The sequence below is a fragment of the Palaemon carinicauda genome, chromosome 31, assembly GCF_036898095.1.
Source record: "Palaemon carinicauda isolate YSFRI2023 chromosome 31, ASM3689809v2, whole genome shotgun sequence".
NCBI lineage: Eukaryota > Metazoa > Arthropoda > Malacostraca > Decapoda > Palaemonidae > Palaemon > Palaemon carinicauda.
Window position 1 is genome coordinate 20,472,342 of NC_090755.1, and position 18,530 is coordinate 20,490,871.

The 18,530-nt window shown below is 41.2% G+C and overlaps 1 protein-coding gene across 5 annotated transcripts in view; it reads right to left on the reverse strand.

The window, feature by feature from the left end:
* Pi4KIIIalpha (phosphatidylinositol 4-kinase III alpha) overlaps positions 1-18,530 on the reverse strand; it is a 303,864-nt gene that overhangs the window by 14,441 nt on the left and 270,893 nt on the right. For 4 of the 5 annotated variants that reach the window (XM_068355020.1, XM_068355018.1, XM_068355019.1 and 1 more), the window contains 3 exons: positions 15,260-15,506; positions 14,778-14,937; positions 4,121-4,352 (listed from right to left, as the gene is read on the reverse strand). In XM_068355020.1, coding sequence (XP_068211121.1) covers positions 4,127-4,352; positions 14,778-14,937; positions 15,260-15,506 — 633 coding nt within the window. In that variant the 3' untranslated portion in view covers positions 4,121-4,126. The remainder of the gene's footprint in view (positions 1-4,120; positions 4,353-14,777; positions 14,938-15,259; positions 15,507-18,530) is intronic. The other variant, XM_068355017.1, reaches the window with a different exon arrangement.

Below are 18,530 nucleotides of genomic sequence, written 5' to 3' on the forward strand. Positions count from 1 at the left end.
ATCTGAGCAGGAAGTGATCAGGTAAGGTAGCTAGAAAGCATGTCAGGAACTGAACCCATAAGTACAGCAACAGGTAGAGATAAGAGGGCAAGTAAGCCAGCCAGTCAGTATGCAAGGTGGGAGTGGAATGGCCTGGTCTGCGAGCAAGGCAGGTAAGAAGTAGGCATTTTGGGTAGTGAACTTGTCAGTAGGTGTGGAGAAGGTACAGACTGAGTGGTTGAAGAGTGGGCAAAGTGTAAACATTGGGATGAGAAATCATCTGTGCTGGTGCCCTTCATAGTGACCAGCAATGAAGACAAATTTCAAACCCGGAGACTGGACATTAAAGCAGATTAAAGTCGATGGATCAGTGGCAGGGCTCCTTGAATAACTCACCATGAGCATCCTCCTCTGCCTTGAATAAATCACCATGAGCATCCTCCTCTGCCTTGAATAACTCACCATGAGCATCCTCCTCTGCCTTGAATAACTCACCATGAGCATCCTCCTCTGCCTTGAATAACTCACCATGAGCATCCTCCTCTGCCTTGAATAACTCACCATGAGCATCCTCCTCTGCCTTGAATAACTCACCATGAGCATCCTCCTCTGCCTTGAATAACTCACCATGAGCATCCTCCTCTGCTTGTAGATGAAACATTAGTTGGGTGACAACTCACTGAAAGTTAAGCAAGCACCGTCTGGTAATTGGATGAACTCCCCTAGTGTTATAGCAAGGTTGGTACTCTAGTTGGGAGTTGGGACATCTAATTATACCTTAGTTTTATTAGCAATTAGGATTGAGCAGCCTGTCCTTGATGTGTCATACTCTTTGACGATATATATCGCAATTTATTTAAATAACTTGTAATTTTCCAAACCATACAAAACTTGTCTTTTAATTAGGGATATTGTTTTGGCATGAGCTGGAATTTGTCATTAAAAGCTGGAAAACTAGCAGTTATCCAACTGGTTAAGGAAAGGGGAAAGGAACCCTGCCCCATCCCAGTTGGATAGTACTCACTTTTGTTTCAATCTTTCAGCCTAGACCTGAGAGGGGTGCTTTGGGAAGGGAAGTATGGCTATGAAAAATACAAAATTACTTTAATAATTTGTGATTTATTCCTACGACGAATAAAAACCCTTATCAAAGGGAAATAACCCTCATACAACACCAACAGCAGAAGATGACCCACTTGGTTTGGTAGATGGATGTAGAGAACCTCCAGAGATACCCTGACATCTCCTGTGCACTGCCTTGCAAAAACCTTTTTGCTTGGAAGAGATGCTGAATAATTCTCCATCCATGAAGTGCTAATGATTCCACAGCATGATGGTGCCTCTGCCGGTGCAGCTGACAGAGAAGTGTGGGCCACAGGGATAGTTCTCTCAGGACCTCGACCAGAAGAGCAAGCAGATCGGGATACCACTTGGCATGAGGCCATCTGGGAGCCACCAGGGTCATCCTGATTCATGCAGTAATCAACACACTACTGATTATCTGCTGAATCAGGCTGAATGGTGGAAAGGCATAAACGTCTAGGTGATCCCATGGGTGTTGGATGGCATCTTCGAAGAACAGCCAAGGGTCTGGAGTGGGAGGAGAAGAGCACGGGGAGCTTCCCGTTCAGCTGCCTGATGAACAGGTTTATTCCCGGAGGGCCACACAAGGCAAGAAGAGTTGACTCAGCTCCAGTGACTACCATTTTATCTAAGGTACTCCTATTTGTTCATTTGCTTCTTAAAAGAGTTGATTCCTCGTTAATGGAAGAAATTAACAATTCCTTCTCTTTCATCCATTAGGAAGCTTTGATGTTGCAAAATAGTTACAGCATGGAACTGCCTAAAATTGACCTTCCTGGTACTTGCTCAATTGGAAAGACACTAGTAGTTTCCTTAAAGTGCTTTCTAATTTTCAATTATTTCTTCCTTGAGTAACAAGATTCTGATGGTCTGGCAAAAAAAAAAAGAGCAGTGAAAGACTCCCTTTTTAGTCAGCTCTCAGCATTTTGAACACTGTAGATTTAGTTGGCATGAATTTTATTTGCTATTGGTTGGAATGCTTAAGAGTTAATGGCTATGACATCAGCTGCTGGCTTCATATCAGTGAGGCAATGCCATGCCACAAGCTGGAGGCCATGACAAGAGCACTGTGATAGTAAAAAAATCGTGATCATAACTATGCTTGTGTATCTGTGACCTTACCAATGACAGTATAAGGAGAAGTACAATAATGTCCAAGGCTGTGAATGAATATAAGGTAGCAAAGACCGGTGATAAAACTTATAAAACACAAAATCACAGAAAAATAGTGATGCGGGATTTGACAGAAACAAAGCAGTAAGGAATATATAGAAAGCTCTCAAATAACAGCAGAAGGACTATAGATAGTTCCATAGTCTCAACACTTTTAGGAATATTCTTACAAGGGGATTAAAATACTGTACTTAAAACTGGGCATCCATCAAAGAGCTGTCAATCTGATAATGCTAATTCTTGTGGACTAACTACAGAATGAGGAAAAGTGAATCAGTGGTGTATAGACCTCTCTAGATATCTGAAAAAAAAATCCAATGTGAAAGTGTGACTGACCTCATGGTCAGAGAGAGAGAAATTTTCTTCTTGTTCTGGCTTCTATAAGTTTTTATAAGCACAGTAATTCTAACAAGTGCTAAACAAAGTTTTCTTCTTTTTTATGTTATTAAGAGTTCCTCAGTTTATATAGTTAAATGTCAACATGAGCCTACTGCAGCCAGGTGGGAATGACAGCCCTGTTCTCAGGAAGACAAGATTAAAACTAAACTTGCAAACTTAGATCTTGTGGCTGCAATTGCACAGGCCTTTTCTACCTTGGTTTCTGATACTGTAGATGTTTTGGTTTTCATTGAATCCGCCCTCTCATTTACATGCTATTCATTTTAGACATCAACAGTCCAAGGCTTTGCCTGCTCACTTTAATTAATGATATAACTTTTCCTTCTTCTGTGTGGCTTCAGATAGTACTCTTAGGTATCTGGTGGCTCTGACTTGAAGAATTCCCTGTCTAGCCAGAAGCATAAATTGTGCTTTGTAACCTTGTTCACGTAATTTCCAAGGTCACTGAATTACACCAAATACAGTATTAGGGGTTCTGTTCATGAGATAAATTCTTCTGTATCTGTAATTGATGTTCATATCAATACCAAGCCTCTTTTAGAATATAATGCAGGGTCCACACTTCCAATTTGGGATAACAGCAGTTCAGTCATTTTCACCTAAATTTTAATTTGAAATATTCAAAAGTAAAAGTAATTCGTTTGTTAAGAAACGAATGAGATTTTTCAAGAAAAATATCATAAAGTCCATTACGACAATGTACGGTTGGGTGGAATAAGTTACATTTTCTGGCAGTATAATGAGTATGACGACTACTGGGATCTGAAGATATTTTGCATATGCAGAAGGGACAACTATCTTCTTGCTCTTTTTCAGAGCACTTGTAAAGTTCAGACGATTTGTTGACAATGAATGTGGGCTACATATGAATAAGGGGGTTGTATGAAAAAATTTATTTAGAAAATATTTACTGCTGTGAAAACTTCTCAAAACTCTGGAAATGTCTAAAACCATAACATATTAAAAGATAAAATGTAAATGAAAGACATTATTATGCGGTAAAAGACAAAAACTTTGCAATATTTTTCAAATTAAGAAATTTTCATCAAAGTAAAGTGCATCTGTTGAATAATTCTCAAGTACTATTAGAGAAAGTTAACATTTATAAGAGTACTTGTTCTTAAATCACAATAGAATTATTAAATGGATGGAAATGAAAAGTCATATTACTACTGTTTTATCAAATTGCTTTCTTAACTTTCTTAATGTTAGATTATTATGAATACCAAGGCAATAGACCACAGCTAAACTTCAGCAAAATATAACACTTGACCCCTAAATAAAAAAAATTACAGTACATTGAATAGTAAAAATGTTCGAATATTCTTTTAAAATATCTATGAATGAATAAAATCAGGGAAAATATCTTCCCTGCAATTATTAGTAAAATCCATTTCCCTGCTTGACTGTAAATTTTCAGAAATAGTCAACTGACCTCTTGAATTATGACAGGCTACTGAACCACTTGGAATCATTGCCTACATACCCATTTTTAACAAGGAATCTGGTTCTGGTAGTATTGGATCCAGTCATAAGCCTTTGTCCTCACATTCAAACAGGAGTTGAGAATTATATTAAGCATATACTGCGCAGCCTCTTTCTCGGTGGCTTGTGGAGTGAAACGCGTCCTCAGCTGACGAATTGTTTGTCCTCGGAAACAAGGGAGGCCCGTGTCGAGCATCAGCGAGACTAATGACACAATGGCTTCCCGATATGGTCTGAAGATGATGCAGCATGAAAAATAACATACCTAGAGGTTCATGTCTTAAATTTCCTGCTAAGTAAAGAGCTTTATGATAGGGATCCTTTTAGTAGCTTTCCAACTTTTATTGCTGATATTAGAGCAAACTTACATTCAGACAAAACGACACAAAATGCTAGCTGTTACACATCGTAATATAATGTGACAAAAAAAAAAATTGGTGCACAATAGAAATTATAAAAGGTCAGTTGTTGTTAATGTTGCAAAATACCAAAAAAAAAAAAAAAAATAAATACACCACCATTCCAGTATCACAATTAGTAAGGGTACAAATTTGATGCATAACAGTACAGTAATTAAAAAAGGTAAAATTTAAAAGATTGCATGGATATGTTTGCTATGATTTATCACACAAATTTCCAGGAGAGGGTATGCTTCACTTTCATTCTTTCATGTCTTCAACATGATTATGTACAATAACAATATTTACACTGCCTGATTTTTAATGTGTTTCAATTATGTTTGTCTGTGTAATAAGTGTTTTACACTATAAAGTAAGATTTCATCTATATGCAGTATACAAAACTAAACACTCCATCAAGTTAGCAAAATTTTATGAGAGGCAATGATACACACTAATTGTAAGAAACTTCTAAGAAATAAAGAATGCCATCATTTTTTTTTAAGCAATGATGAAGAAATATAACGCATATTTTCAAATTGCACAGTCAAATAGTTTGGTATGAGAACAAATAATTGATGCACTATTGAAGCTCTTAAGTATGAACTGCTTAAAATAATCATAATTTACCAAGAAATATACACATTATTCTATGAAATTAAAAGAAATAAATTTCTACAGTTCAAAAACTAAGTGCATCTTGGTTTAATAAACATTATTGTACCAAAATCAGATAATGAAGGAATAACTAAATATGACCTTTAAAATCTTACATGCAATTTTGAACTTTTTACAGATTTTGTATCTGGATTACGAATATTGCATAAAAACAATCTCAGAAATCTATGGCTTATCAAAGTTTAACATGAATTAAAATGCAATTAAATATAATAATAATATGTCATAAATTTTATTAACATAAGTACAGTAATACTCTCTTTATCTCGGTTCAACTTGTTTCAGTTGCAACTTTACGGTGTTCATCATTAAATACTAAATACAAAAATAAAATCCACACCATGCCATTTTACGCAACCTTACGCAGGTCTCTCCGTCACATGATAACAATGAAAAATGGCTAAAAAACAAACTAAACAAAATTCTATTTACTCAAAGGACTACAGTACAGGTTCGAGTATGTATTTTATCCCGACTGAAGCGCTGTTGACTGCATTACTTAGTTAAGTCAAACAATTATTTTGTGCATGGTTGTTGACAATAAAACCTACCTAATGCTTAATGTGGCTGTTAAGGATAAAGTAAACATAAGCTAAAATATCTCATTAACAATTCATAACCAGAATTAAAATATGATAAAAAGAATCACAGCCACAAATTTATACTAACACAGGTTCTCACTAGTTTTGGCTAGATGAAGGTCTATCACCTATGAGCATTAGTTGTTCAAGTATTCTTGGTCTGTACATATGCTTTGAAATTATTCTGTAGTGTCTTGGCAATGTTTCTAGATTTTATCCATGGCCTCCAAGAAAAGTGAAGGCAGTGAATCTAAGTGTCATGTTACAACAATGCAAAACAAATTAGACATGATAAACATTGCACACAGCTTAGGACTGGCTCGGACAATGGTGTTCACCAATATCCTTGACAGTACTATTTATCAAAGTTGTAATGGACATTTTCTAAAGATGAGAAAGGCTGCCTCAAAGTTTTAAAGCTTTTAAATATTGTAGATTAATATTGTTACCTGAAGGGTGGAGGGACCAGTGATGGAGATACGGAATACAGAATTGAAGAAGGTATTGAGTAAAATGAAAAAATGTTATTTTCATTAGTAAAATAAATTTTTGAATATACTTACCCGATGATCATGTAGCTGTCAACTCTGTTGCCCGACAGAAATCTACGGTCGGGATACGCCAGCGATCGCTATACAGGTGGGGGTGTACACAACAGCGCCATCTGTGAGTAGGTACTCAAGTACTTCTTGTCAACAAGAACTCAATTTTCTCCGCGGTCCACTGGTTCTCTATGGGGAGGAAGGGCGGGTCCTTAAATTCATGATCATCGGGTAAGTATATTCAAAAATTTATTTTACTAATGAAAATAACATTTTTCAATATTAATCTTACCCGATGATCATGTAGCTGATTCACACCCAGGGTGGTGGGTGGAGACCAGCATACATGTTAACAAAGAAGCCAAGTATCCCGTATCTTATTTTAGCCGTTATTCAAAATAACAAACATAAAATAAATAAGTACCTGGTAAGGAAGTCGACTTGAACCATTACTCTGCCTTTTTAAGTACGTCTTCCTTACTGAGCCTAGCGATCCTCTTAGGATGCTGAGCGACTCCTAGGTGCTGAAGTATGAAGGGCTGCAACCCATACTAAAGGACCTCATCACAACCTCTAATCTAGGCGCTTCTCAAGAAAGAATTTGACCACCCGCCAAATCAACCAGGATGCGGAAGGCTTCTTAGCCTTCCGGACAACCCAGAAATATTTCAAGAGAAAGATTAAAAAGGTTCTGGAATTAGGGAATTGTAGCGGTGGAGCCCCCACCACTACTGCACTCGTTGCTACGAATGGTCCCAGAGTGTAGCAGTTCTCGTAAAGAGACTGGACATTCTTAAGATAAAAAACGCGAACACTGATTAGCTTTTCCAAAAGGTTGCGTCGAAAATATTTTGCAGAGATCTATTTTATTAAAAGGTCACGGAAGTTGTGATAGCTCTAACTTCGTGTGTCCTTACCTTCAGCCAAGCTTGGTCTTCCTCATTCAGAAGGGAATGAGCTTCTCGTATTAACAGTCTGAAAATAATAGGATAAAGAATTCTCTGACATAGGCAAAGATGAATTCTTAACTGAACACCATAAAGCTTCAGACGGGCCTCGTAAAGGTTTTTAAAATAGAACTTAAGAGCTCTACAGGACATAATACTCTTTCTAGTTCATTTCCAACCATATCGATAAGTTTGGAATAACGAACGATATTGGTCAAGGCCGAGAAGGCAGCTCGTGTTTGGCTAGAAAACCAAGATGTAGAACATGTAGCCGTTTCGGATGAAAATCCGATGTTCTTGCTGAAGGCATGAATCTCACTGACTCTTTTAGCTGGTAAAGCATATCAGGAAAAGAGTCTTAAAGGTGAGATCTTTCAGGGAGGCTGATTGAAGTGGTTCGAACCTGTCTAACATAAGGAATCTTAGAACCACGTCTAAATTCCAACCAGGTGTAACCAAACGACGCTCCTTCGTGGTCTCAAAAGACTTAAGGAGGTCCTGTAGATCTTTATTGTTAAAAAGATCTAAGCCTCTGTGACGGAAGACTGATGCCAACATGCTTCTGTAACCCTTGAAAGTGGGAGCTGAAAGAGATCGCTCTTTTCTCAGATATAAGAGGAAGTCAGCTATTTGAGTTACAGAGGTACTGGTCGAGGATACGGATACTGACTTGCACCAGTTTAGGAAGATTCCCTACTTCGATTGGTAGACTCTAAGGGTGGATGTTCTCCTTGCTCTAACAATCGCTCTGGTTGCCTCCTTCGAAAAACCTCTAGTTCTCGAGAGTCTTTCGATACTCTGAAGGCAGTGAGACGAAGAGCGTGGAGGCCTTGGAGTACCTTCTTACGCGTGGCAGACGTAGCAGGTCCACCCTTAGGGGAAGAGTTCTGGGAACGTCTACTAGCCATCGAAGTACCTCGGTAAGTTATTCTCTCGCGGGCCAGAGGGAAGCAACTAGTGTCAACTTTGTCCCAACGTGAGAGGCGAACTTCTGCAGTACCTTGTTGACAATCTAGAACGGAGGGAATGCATATAGATCTAGATGAGACTAATCTAGTAGAAAGGCATCTAAAAGAACCACTGCTGGGTCCGGGATAGGTGAGCAAAGTATTGAGAGCCTCTTGGACATCGAGGTTGCGAAGAGATCTATGGTTGGCTGGCCCCAGGTGACCCAAAGTCTCTTGCATACATCTCTGTGGAGGGTCCAATATGTTGGAATTATTGTCCCTTCCTACCGAGACAAACTGCTAAGACATTCAAGTTGCCTTGGAAGAAATTTGTTACTAGTGAAAAGTCTAGACCTGTTGAACAGGAGAGGAGGTCACTAGCGAACTCGCACCATGTCAGAGAGTAGGTCCCTCCTTGCTAGGAGATGAACATCAAAGCAGGGAGTTGTCCATGTTGACCTCCATTACTTTGTCTTGAAGGAGAGACCTGAAGCTTTTCCAGGTCAGACGTACTGCCAGAAGCTTCTTGCAGTTAAAATGCATTGTCCTTTGACGCGAGTTCCATAATCCCGAGCATTCCCTACCGCCTAAGGTCGTACCCCAGCCTACGTCCGATGCGTCTGAGAAGAGAACGTGGTTGGGAGTCTGAACAGTCAGGGGAAGACCCTATAAAAGGTTGATAAAGTCCTTTCCTCAGGTTAGACCAGACTTATCTTCCGGAAACCGGGATCGAGACCGCTTCTAGCGTCTTGTCCTTTTCCAGTGAAGAGCTAGATGAAACCGAAGAGGACGGAGGTGTAGTCTTCCAAGTGACACCAATTGCACCACGGATGACAGTGTCCTAACCAGACTCATCCACAGCCTGACAGGGCCGTATTCCTTCTTCAGCATCTTCTGGATGGATAGCAGGGCTGGGGATTGATCTTCTTGTTCAGCCATGTCCTCATCAGAGGGTTCCTCATCCGAAACTGATGAGGAAACGGCAACGGAGTGGGCAACGTCTGACTCGCTGAATCCGGTCGCACTGGTGGATGCATGACGGAGCCGGACACAAGATCATGGTACTGCTGCACAGTCTGTGAACTGTCAACCATGGGGAAGCGAGGAAGTACAGCGACAACCCGAAACTGTCTAGACTGTCTGGGTAGTACAGACAACCCCTTATCGGGTTGCTGAGGTTGCCGCACTGCGTCACAACAAGTCACCTCTGCTGGTTGTTGAACGTCTTCCCAGTGACACACTGAACGTCCACAACCACCTCCGAGAGTAGCATAACATCAACGTGCGACTGGCAACCCACACTGGGTCGCACCGGTGGAGGAACCATCTCAACTGGCGGACGTGAGTAGGATACCTCAGCGTCAACAGGGCGTACAACCAACCGGTAGGAAGGTCGTTGGCAAGAAGGGTCTTCTCCGTAAAAAATCCTCTATCAAGGACTAAGCTTGGACTGCATGTCTTGCAACAAAGCCCAAGGTCTATGGGAGCAGGTGTGGCAACAGACGGGGTTAGCGACTGAAGCGGAACCATTTACCCTCCCTGGAAGCATGTTATGCTTAAATAAAAGTCCATAGGAGGCTAAGCAGCTTAAGGCTCCTCTCCAAATGACAGAGTCCTCAAGGGAATATCAGAAGGAGGGAGAACAGCACTTTCTCATCTACAGGAACCATATCCGAGAAAAGCTAGGTTCTCTCAGTGAAGGTTTCACTGGTGCAAAAGCAGCAGACCAGAAGGCAACGTAATGAAACTGCTTGACAGTCTGTGAACTGTCAAAAACTGAACTGTCAACCACAACAGGAGCGTGAGGACATACAGCACTGGTGTATAAGTAGCAGACCAGAAGGCAACGTCATGTAACTGTTTGACAGTCTGTGAGTTGGCAACAACCAAAGTTGTGTGGGGAAGCCTCAACTCCTGACTGACTAGTTTGCTGCGGGCGAGTGGCGGTAACCACAGTGTGTTGCGGAGGCTGACACACCGTGTCAAAACACGGCAGCTTGTGGTAGCTCACGCACGGCAACGGAGTGCTCTGTGTGTGGGAGTCATCATACATCTGGCAGGGTTGACTGTGCATGGGTGGAGGAGCTCTCACAACAAGAGTGTGAGAGCAGGAAGCCATGCCGGGCGCACAACCGTGGGAGGTGTAGGCCCACGGGTGCATTGTCAACCTTCTCCGCAGTCGGAGTGTGGGAGCTGGCAACAACAAAAGCATAGTGCTGGTGCGTGGGAGGGGCTGCGGTGGGTTGAGGAGCATGCGGTATGGTATGCGGAGCATGCGGTATGGTATGCGGAGCATGCTGTAAGGTATGTGGCTCATGCTGCATGGTATGCGGAGCATGCTGTAAGGTATGCAGAGCATGCTGCATGGGCTGCGGAGAATGCCGCATAGTGCTGGAACCCGGCAGCTCTACAGAACCTTCCCACTGCTGCTGCGGTAGCTCACGCATGTTAGCAGATGGTGCAGCAAGAACATGCGTCTGGCAGGGTGGACTGCGCATCGGTGGTGGAGCTCTCACAGGTGGAGTGTGGGAGCAGGCAGCCGCAGTATCTGCTGAGCGCACAACCTCGGCGGGTTGTAGGTTAACAGGTGCATTGTCAACCTTCCAGCACGATACTCCTGCATGAAGGAGCAAGCTGAGACTGTATAGTCAGCAGCATAGACCACTAGGGTCAATGAAAGACAAAAACAAACGGAGCTACTATCCGTTGTGACTGAGGGTCTAAAACAGCTGGTGCGGCAACAGACGGAGTTACTGCTTGTTGCGGTACCACCTTGCCTCTCTTGGGAGGTGTGCAGTTGTCGTACTGCAGCGAGTCCGAACTGACCCAGTGGCTACACCTAGGCCGTTGGACTTACGCGGAAGGGACCGACTTGCACTTAAAAGCTGCAAGATTTGGTCCATGGTTTCTGCGAGAAACCTCTTCCGCAGACGAGGAATAAATGGGCTCTCTCGTCTTTGTGTGGGTGGGGTGATCACGTCGGCAACGTGTGTAGATACACCCGAAACCACGGAGGGAAACGTTTGTTCGTCGATCAAGACCTGTGGAACCCATAAGTCCTTCGACATTACTTCTCCCCTGGGCTTGGGAGCTTGTAAGAGGTATCGGACAAGGTGAACAACTGGCACGAACAAACGAACCCTCGAACGCAACACTGTAACACTTTGCGCATATCACTTTATCACTTTTGATTTTCTGTTTGCACTTATTTCACTGAACTCGAAACTTTAAGTGGTTTGTACCTGAAACACGCAATCCTATCCTTCATTAAAAGGTAGTAATTGCGAAAACAGTTTTACAATGTAACAGAAAAACATAATGAAAGATAAAGAATTCAGTGGCTGGAAAAGAGACTAAACACTAGATCAAATAAACTACGTTTAAAATCTCTCACCGCAAAAAGCCTGGGAACAAGAATAAAACTCTAGAGACGTTTTACCTTCTTCCCCTATAGCGACTAGGGAGAAGAGTAAAAAACGAGAACAACGTTACCCGCTTGAACGAAACGTTTATCCTCCTCTCTCTCCCTCCGTCTCTATCTCTCTCTCTCTCTCTCTTGACTTAGAACCTGAGAGATGAGCCCAATTATATATCGTTAAAACATATTATTTGTTAAAGGAAAAAAACTGAAAGGTTTCCCAAATAAAAAGTTCCTTTATTAGAATTAAAACCATTTAAGCTAAGAAAGAATGAACGAAACGCTAGAATAGGTTTACTCTTACTGCAACGTGAAACCGTGAAATACTCTCTCTCTATCGTAACGATAGAGCGCAAGTTGAACGTTCTGAACGTCAACAACTGCGGAGACTAAACTAAACGTTAGTTCAACTTTGAAAACAGTACGAGACAATCAAAGAAATTCTTTCAAAAACATTAAAATTAAAATAGCATAAATTCTTAACAGAAAAAACGATATGACGGGCTCAATGTTAAATAACTTCGGTTCCAAGTAAGGACCGCCTACTATTAGGAAAGGTCGCATATAAACAAACATAAAAATTAATTTTTATAAGTTTATAATAAATGGAAAGTTAATCGAAGAGGCCTATAAATGGCGGAGAGATATAAAATAAATCTATAACTTTGTTAAGTAAAATTACCAAAAACCTAAACACACTTCCGTCTAAGGGAAGGGTGGGTCATTAAAAGTGAAAGAGAGTCTATACTCTCTTCGACACCAACACTTCCGTCTAAGGGAAGGGTCGGCCATTTAAAAGTGAAAGAGAGTCCATACTCTCTTCGTCACCATAATAAAATCTATCCAAAACGAGTTCAAGTTTTGAAATGAAGATAAAACCCCTGCATAGCGAAAGCTCAAAACTGGAATAGTGTACTTCACCAAAAAGTTGTGAAAACAAATCCAGTTAGGGACGGCGTATTAGTAGGTCTTGCCGCTGGCACGACAGAGGAAAAATTGAGTTCTTGTTGACAAGAAGTACTTGAGTACCTACTCACAGATGGCGCTGTTGTGTACACCCCCACCTGTATAGCGATCGCTGGCGTATCCCGACCGTAGATTTCTGTCGGGCAACAGAGTTGACAGCTACATGATCATCGGGTAAGATTAATATTGAAAAAGGTAAAGCACTGGGTCCATCAGAGTTTCAAACTGAAATGGTAAACTACTAGCTATAGAGGGGAACGAATGGAAACTACATTAAGAGAAATATGGGAAGAGGAAATAATGCATGAAGACTGGGAGGAGAATCTAATGGTATTCATATTTAAGCTGAAATGTCATATGGATTGTGGTAACTACAGGGGAATTAAACTAACAGAGGAGCATTGTTTGAAAGATTTTGATAAGGTACTAGATGAGATTGAGAGAGATTGCAAAGACTGGGAAACAGAAGTATGTATTCATGAGGGGGAGAGGGACTGTGGATGCCATATTTATAATAATGGAGCTACAGGAAATGAGGGTAGAGGGAAACCAGAAGCTCTTGTGTGCTTTTGTAGATCTTGAGAAGGCATATCATAAAATACTAGAAGGGATGTTTTGGTGCTCGAGGAAGAGGAAAGCCCTAGAGAAGTTGGTTACAGTGGTATTGATGCTGTATAAAATAACAAGGACAAAAGTAATCACAGCTGTTGGGGAAACAGAAACCTTTGAAGTTAATATTGGATTACATCAGGGGTCAACATTTAACCTGTTTTTATTTGTCGTGGTCATGAATGTGTTAAGTGAAGAGATCTGAAATGAGGAGTTGTGGGAGTTACTAAATGCAGATGGTTTGGTGATTACTGCTAAAAATGAGGAAGACTTACAGAAAAGGATTGTAGAGTAGCAAGAGACTTAGCAGAGGGGTGGCTTGAGAATAAATAAGGATAAGACTAAAGCTATGGTGAGCAGTAAGGAAAGTAAAGGGAAGGATAGCTATGTATGAAAGTAGAGGCTCAGTTATAAAACAGGTGAAACAATTTGGTAAATGGGATCTACTATAAATCAGGAGGGAGGATGTGAGGCTGAAGTCGAGAATAAGATAAAAGCAGCCGGGGGAAGTGGAGGGAGGTAGCAGGAATGATATGTGATAAGAAAATGTCAATCAAGCTAAAACTCAAGAGCTACAGCACAGTAATAAGACCAGTGCTAATGTATGGATTGGAAACTTGGGTGGGGATGTGAGTTAGGTGAAATTTAGGCTAAAATTTAACAAAATTAGACTTACAAACAGCTTCTTGGAACCTATTAAGTTTAATAGTCAAGGAATTTCTGTATTAATATGAGACTGGCAGATAGTATTTCACTAAACCCAAGAAATTCTTTGCACCAGGGGATAGTTTTGTTCATATAGTACTTGTCCATGAAAAAAGCCCATACTTACCAAAAATTTTTATTTTTGCTTATAGATTGATGCAATATTCGTAATTCAATTTGAATTTGTATGCTCATATCCTGATTTGCTTGTATTTAAGCAACTGATGCACTTCTCTATACATATACTCCTATATAAATAAATTGCAGTGCAAATATGAAATGTACTTTCGAAATAGCTGAAAAAACTGAAGATTTGTCAATTTACAATTATTTGAGTCATGTTTATCCCAGGCAAAATTCTAGGGAGCTCTTGTTAATAAGCAGAATTAGTTAGTTAAAGCATACTCCACCTGGAAGATATTAATAAAGCACTGTAGTATTATTTAGTAGTAGTAGTTTAATGAGACCAGCACGCCATACTTCCAGATCCACATATCGCTTTCCCCGAGAATTCATTCTTACTCAAGTCATGAAAATTGAAATTGGGTAAAGTTGAAGAAATTGGATAGCTAGGTATGAAGAAACCAAAGGGCATATGAAAAGTAAAAGGAAGAGAGAAACACAGCCATGGGGCACAGGAAGTCTATTAAAGAAAAAAAAACTTTTAGAACCCTCTACAGTGAGCTGCACAAGCCCCACTGTAAGCAGTAGTCCAATACAGAGGCCATATAAAATTAGTAGTACTGGTAGTGTTATAGAATTTTCACATAAACAAAGATTAAATTATATCCAGGCAAACAGTATAGCGTTAAACCAGGCAAATAGTATACTGTACATGAAAAGTTTGAGCTTTAGAGCAGAACTCACCTGACGGCAAGATAGCCCTTGATGCAGAGTTCAACAAACCACCGGAATGGGGCCGCCTCAACCTTTCCTCCCATAATCATGACCATCTCCTGGGTCAGTTTGATATCAGGCTCAAAGCCAAGATTTCCACCAGGAGAACTCTCAAACATGAATCCAAAGTCTGAAAGAAAATTAATAGAATTGTCTGATGAATAGGCCTTTGCCTATATTTCAATGATAATCTCCAATGTTAAATTTATACAGAAACGAAAACAATAAAGTTAAGAAATATTTCTTTAGATTTTTAACCCAATCTACGCTACACATTACTTCTATTGTTGCAGAAAAACAGAAATTCGAATGTGATACTAAACCGAAATGAATGATATTTAAAAAAGTAAATAAAAGTATAAATTCTCAATAATTCAAGGATGTCTGGTCATTTCCATAACATATTAATGAAAATTGAATGGTGCTAATTTTTGCCATATTTCTTATCTTACCTATATGGATAATATGTCCATCAGTGTCCAACATAATATTGCCATTGTGTCGATCCTTAATCTGGAGCAAGAATCCAACTAATGAGTATGCAGCCATTGACTTCACAAAATTAGTTCGGGCTTGTTGGAACTTATGAGAATTTTCATCCCCATAAAGACTGAGGAAATATTCATACATTCCAGTATCTGTGCTTCTTCCAAGTTGGTCACGAGACTTAGCATTTGGAACACACTCGATCACACCACACTGAAAAGAATAGTTATCAGGAAAATGGGAAGATAGCAGTTAGGCAGTAGGAAATTCTATGAAAATAGCAAGACAAAGATGGCCCACATAACTATAGTAAAAATATGTTATTTTTATTAATAAAATAAATTTTTGAATATACTTACCCGGTGATCATATAAGCTGTCAGCTCTGCTGCCCGACAGAAAAACCTAAGGACAAAATACGCCAGCGATCGCTATACAGGTGGGGGTGTACATCAACAGCGCCATCTGTCGAGCAGGTACTCAAGTACTCCATGTAAACACAGAACCAATTTTCTCCTCGGTCCACTGGGTCTCTATTGGGGAGGAAGGGAGGGTCCTTTAATATATGATCACCGGGTAAGTATATTCAAAAATTTATTTTATTAATAAAAATAACATTTTTCAATATTAAACTTAGCCGGTGATCATATAAGCTGATTTACACCCAGGGGGGTGGGTAGAGACCAGCATTACATGTTTACATTATTAAGAGCTAAGTATTTTGTATTTCATTTTAGCAGTTATTCAAAATAACAAACATAAAATAAATAAGTACCTGGTAAGGAAGTCGACTTGAACAATTACTCTGCCTTTTTAAGTACGTCTTCCTTACTGAGCCTCGCGATCCTCATAGGATGCTGTGCGACTCCTAGGAGCTGAAGTATCAAGGGTTGCAACCCATACTAAAGGACCTCATCAAAACCTCTAATCTAGGCGCTTCTCAAGAAAAGAATTTGACCACCCGCCAAATCAACCAGGATGCGAAAGGCTTCTTAGCCTTCCGGACAACCCAAAAACAACAATAAAAAACATTTCAAGAGAAAGATTAAAAAGGTTATGGAATTAGGGGAATGTAGTGGTTGAGCCCTCACCCACTACTGCACTCGCTGCTACGAATGGTCCCAGGGTGTAGCAGTTCTCGTAAAGAGACTGGACATCTTTAAGATAAAAAGACGCGAACACTGACTTGTTTCTCCAATAGGTTGCGTCCATTATACTCTGCAGAGATCTGTTTTGTTTGAAGGCCACTGAAGTTGCGACAGCTCTAACTTCATGTGTCCTTACCTTCAGCAAAGCATGGTCTTCCTCATTCAGATGGGAATGAGCTTCTCGTATCAACAGTCTAATATAATAGGAAACTGCATTCTTCGACATAGGTAAAGAAGGTTTCTTAATAGCACACCATAAAGCTTCTGACTGTCCTCGTAAAGGTTTAGTTCGTTTTAAATAGAACTTAAGAGCTCTAACAGGGCACAAGACTCTTTCTAGTTCATTTCCAACCAAATTAGAAAGGCTTGGAATGTCGAACGATTTCGGCCAAGGACGAGAAGGTAGTTCGTTTTTGGCTAGAAAACCAAGCTGCAAAGAACATGTAGCCGTCTCAGATGAAAATCCGATGTTCCTGCTGAAGGCGTGTATCTCACTGACTCTTTTAGCTGTAGCTAAGCAGACGAGGAAAAGAGTCTTTAAAGTGAGATCTTTAAAGGAGGCTGATTGTAGCGGCTCGAACCTTTCTGACATAAGGAATCTTAGTACCACGTCTAAATTCCAACCTGGTGTGGCCAAACGACGCTCCTTCGAGGTCTCAAAAGACTTAAGGAGGTCCTGTAGATCTTTGTTGTTGGAAAGATCTAAGCCTCTGTGACGGAAGACTGCTGCCAACATGCTTCTGTAACCCTTGATCGTGGGAGCTGAAAGAGATCTTTCCTTCCTCAGATATAAAAGGAAGTCAGCTATTTGAGTTACAGAGGTACTGGTTGAGGATACTGATACCGACTTGCACCAGCTTCGGAAGACTTCCCACTTCGACTGGTAGACTCTAAGAGTGGATGTCCTCCTTGCTCTAGCAATCGCCCTGGCTGCCTCCTTCGAAAAGCCTCTAGCTCTCGAGAGTCTTTCGATAGTCTGAAGGCAGTCAGACGAAGAGCGTGGAGGCTTGGGTGTACCTTCTTTACGTGTGGCTGACGTAGAAGGTCCACTCTTAGCGGAAGAGTTCTGGGAACGTCCACTAGCCATTGCAGTACCTCGGTGAACCATTCTCTCGCGGGCCAGAGGGGAGCAACCAACGTCAACCTTGTCCCTTCGTGAGAGGCGAACTTCTGCAGTACCTTGTTGACAATCTTGAACGGGGGGAATGCATAAAGGTCTAGATGAGACCAATCCAGTAGAAAGGCATCTATATGAACTGCTGCAGGGTCCGGGATTGGCGAGCAATAATTTGGGAGTCTCTTGGTCATTGAGGTTGCAAAGAGATCTATGGTAGGTTGGCCCCATGTGGCCCAAAGTCTCTTGCATACATTCTTGTGAAGGGTCTATTCTGTTGGGATGATTTGACCCTTCCGACTGAGGCGGTCCGCCATGACATTCATGTTGCCTTGAATGAACCTCGTTACTAGAGACAGGTTTAGATCTCTTGACCAGGTGAGGAGGTCCCTTGTGATCTCGTACAACTTCAGAGAATGGGTCCCTCCTTGCTTGGAGATGTACGCCAAGGCCGTGGTGTTGTCGGAGTTCACCTCCACCACCTTGCCTAGAAGGAGGGACTTGAAGCTTTTCAAGGCCAGATGAACTGCCAGTAGCTCCTTGCAGTTGATATGTAACGCTCTTTGCTCCGAGTTCCAGGTGCCCGAGCATTCCCGACCGTCTAATGTCGCACCCCAGCCCGTGTCCGATGCGTCCGAGAAGAGAACGTGGTTGGGGGTCTGAACAGTCAGTGGCAGACCCTCTCTGAGGTTGATGTTGTCCTTCCACCAGGTCAGTGATGACCTCATCTTCTCGGAAATAGGGATCGAGACCGCTTCTAGCGTCTTGTCCTTTCTCCAGTGAACAGCCAGGTGAAATTGAAGGGGACGGAGGTGCAGTCTCCCTAACGCAATGAACTGGTCCAGTGATGAAAGCGTCCCTATCAGACTCATCCACTGTCTGACTGAACATCGGTCCTTCATTAGCATGTTCTGGATGCATCCTTGGGCTTGACTTATTCTGGGGGCCGACGGAAAAGCCCGAAAAGCTTGACTGT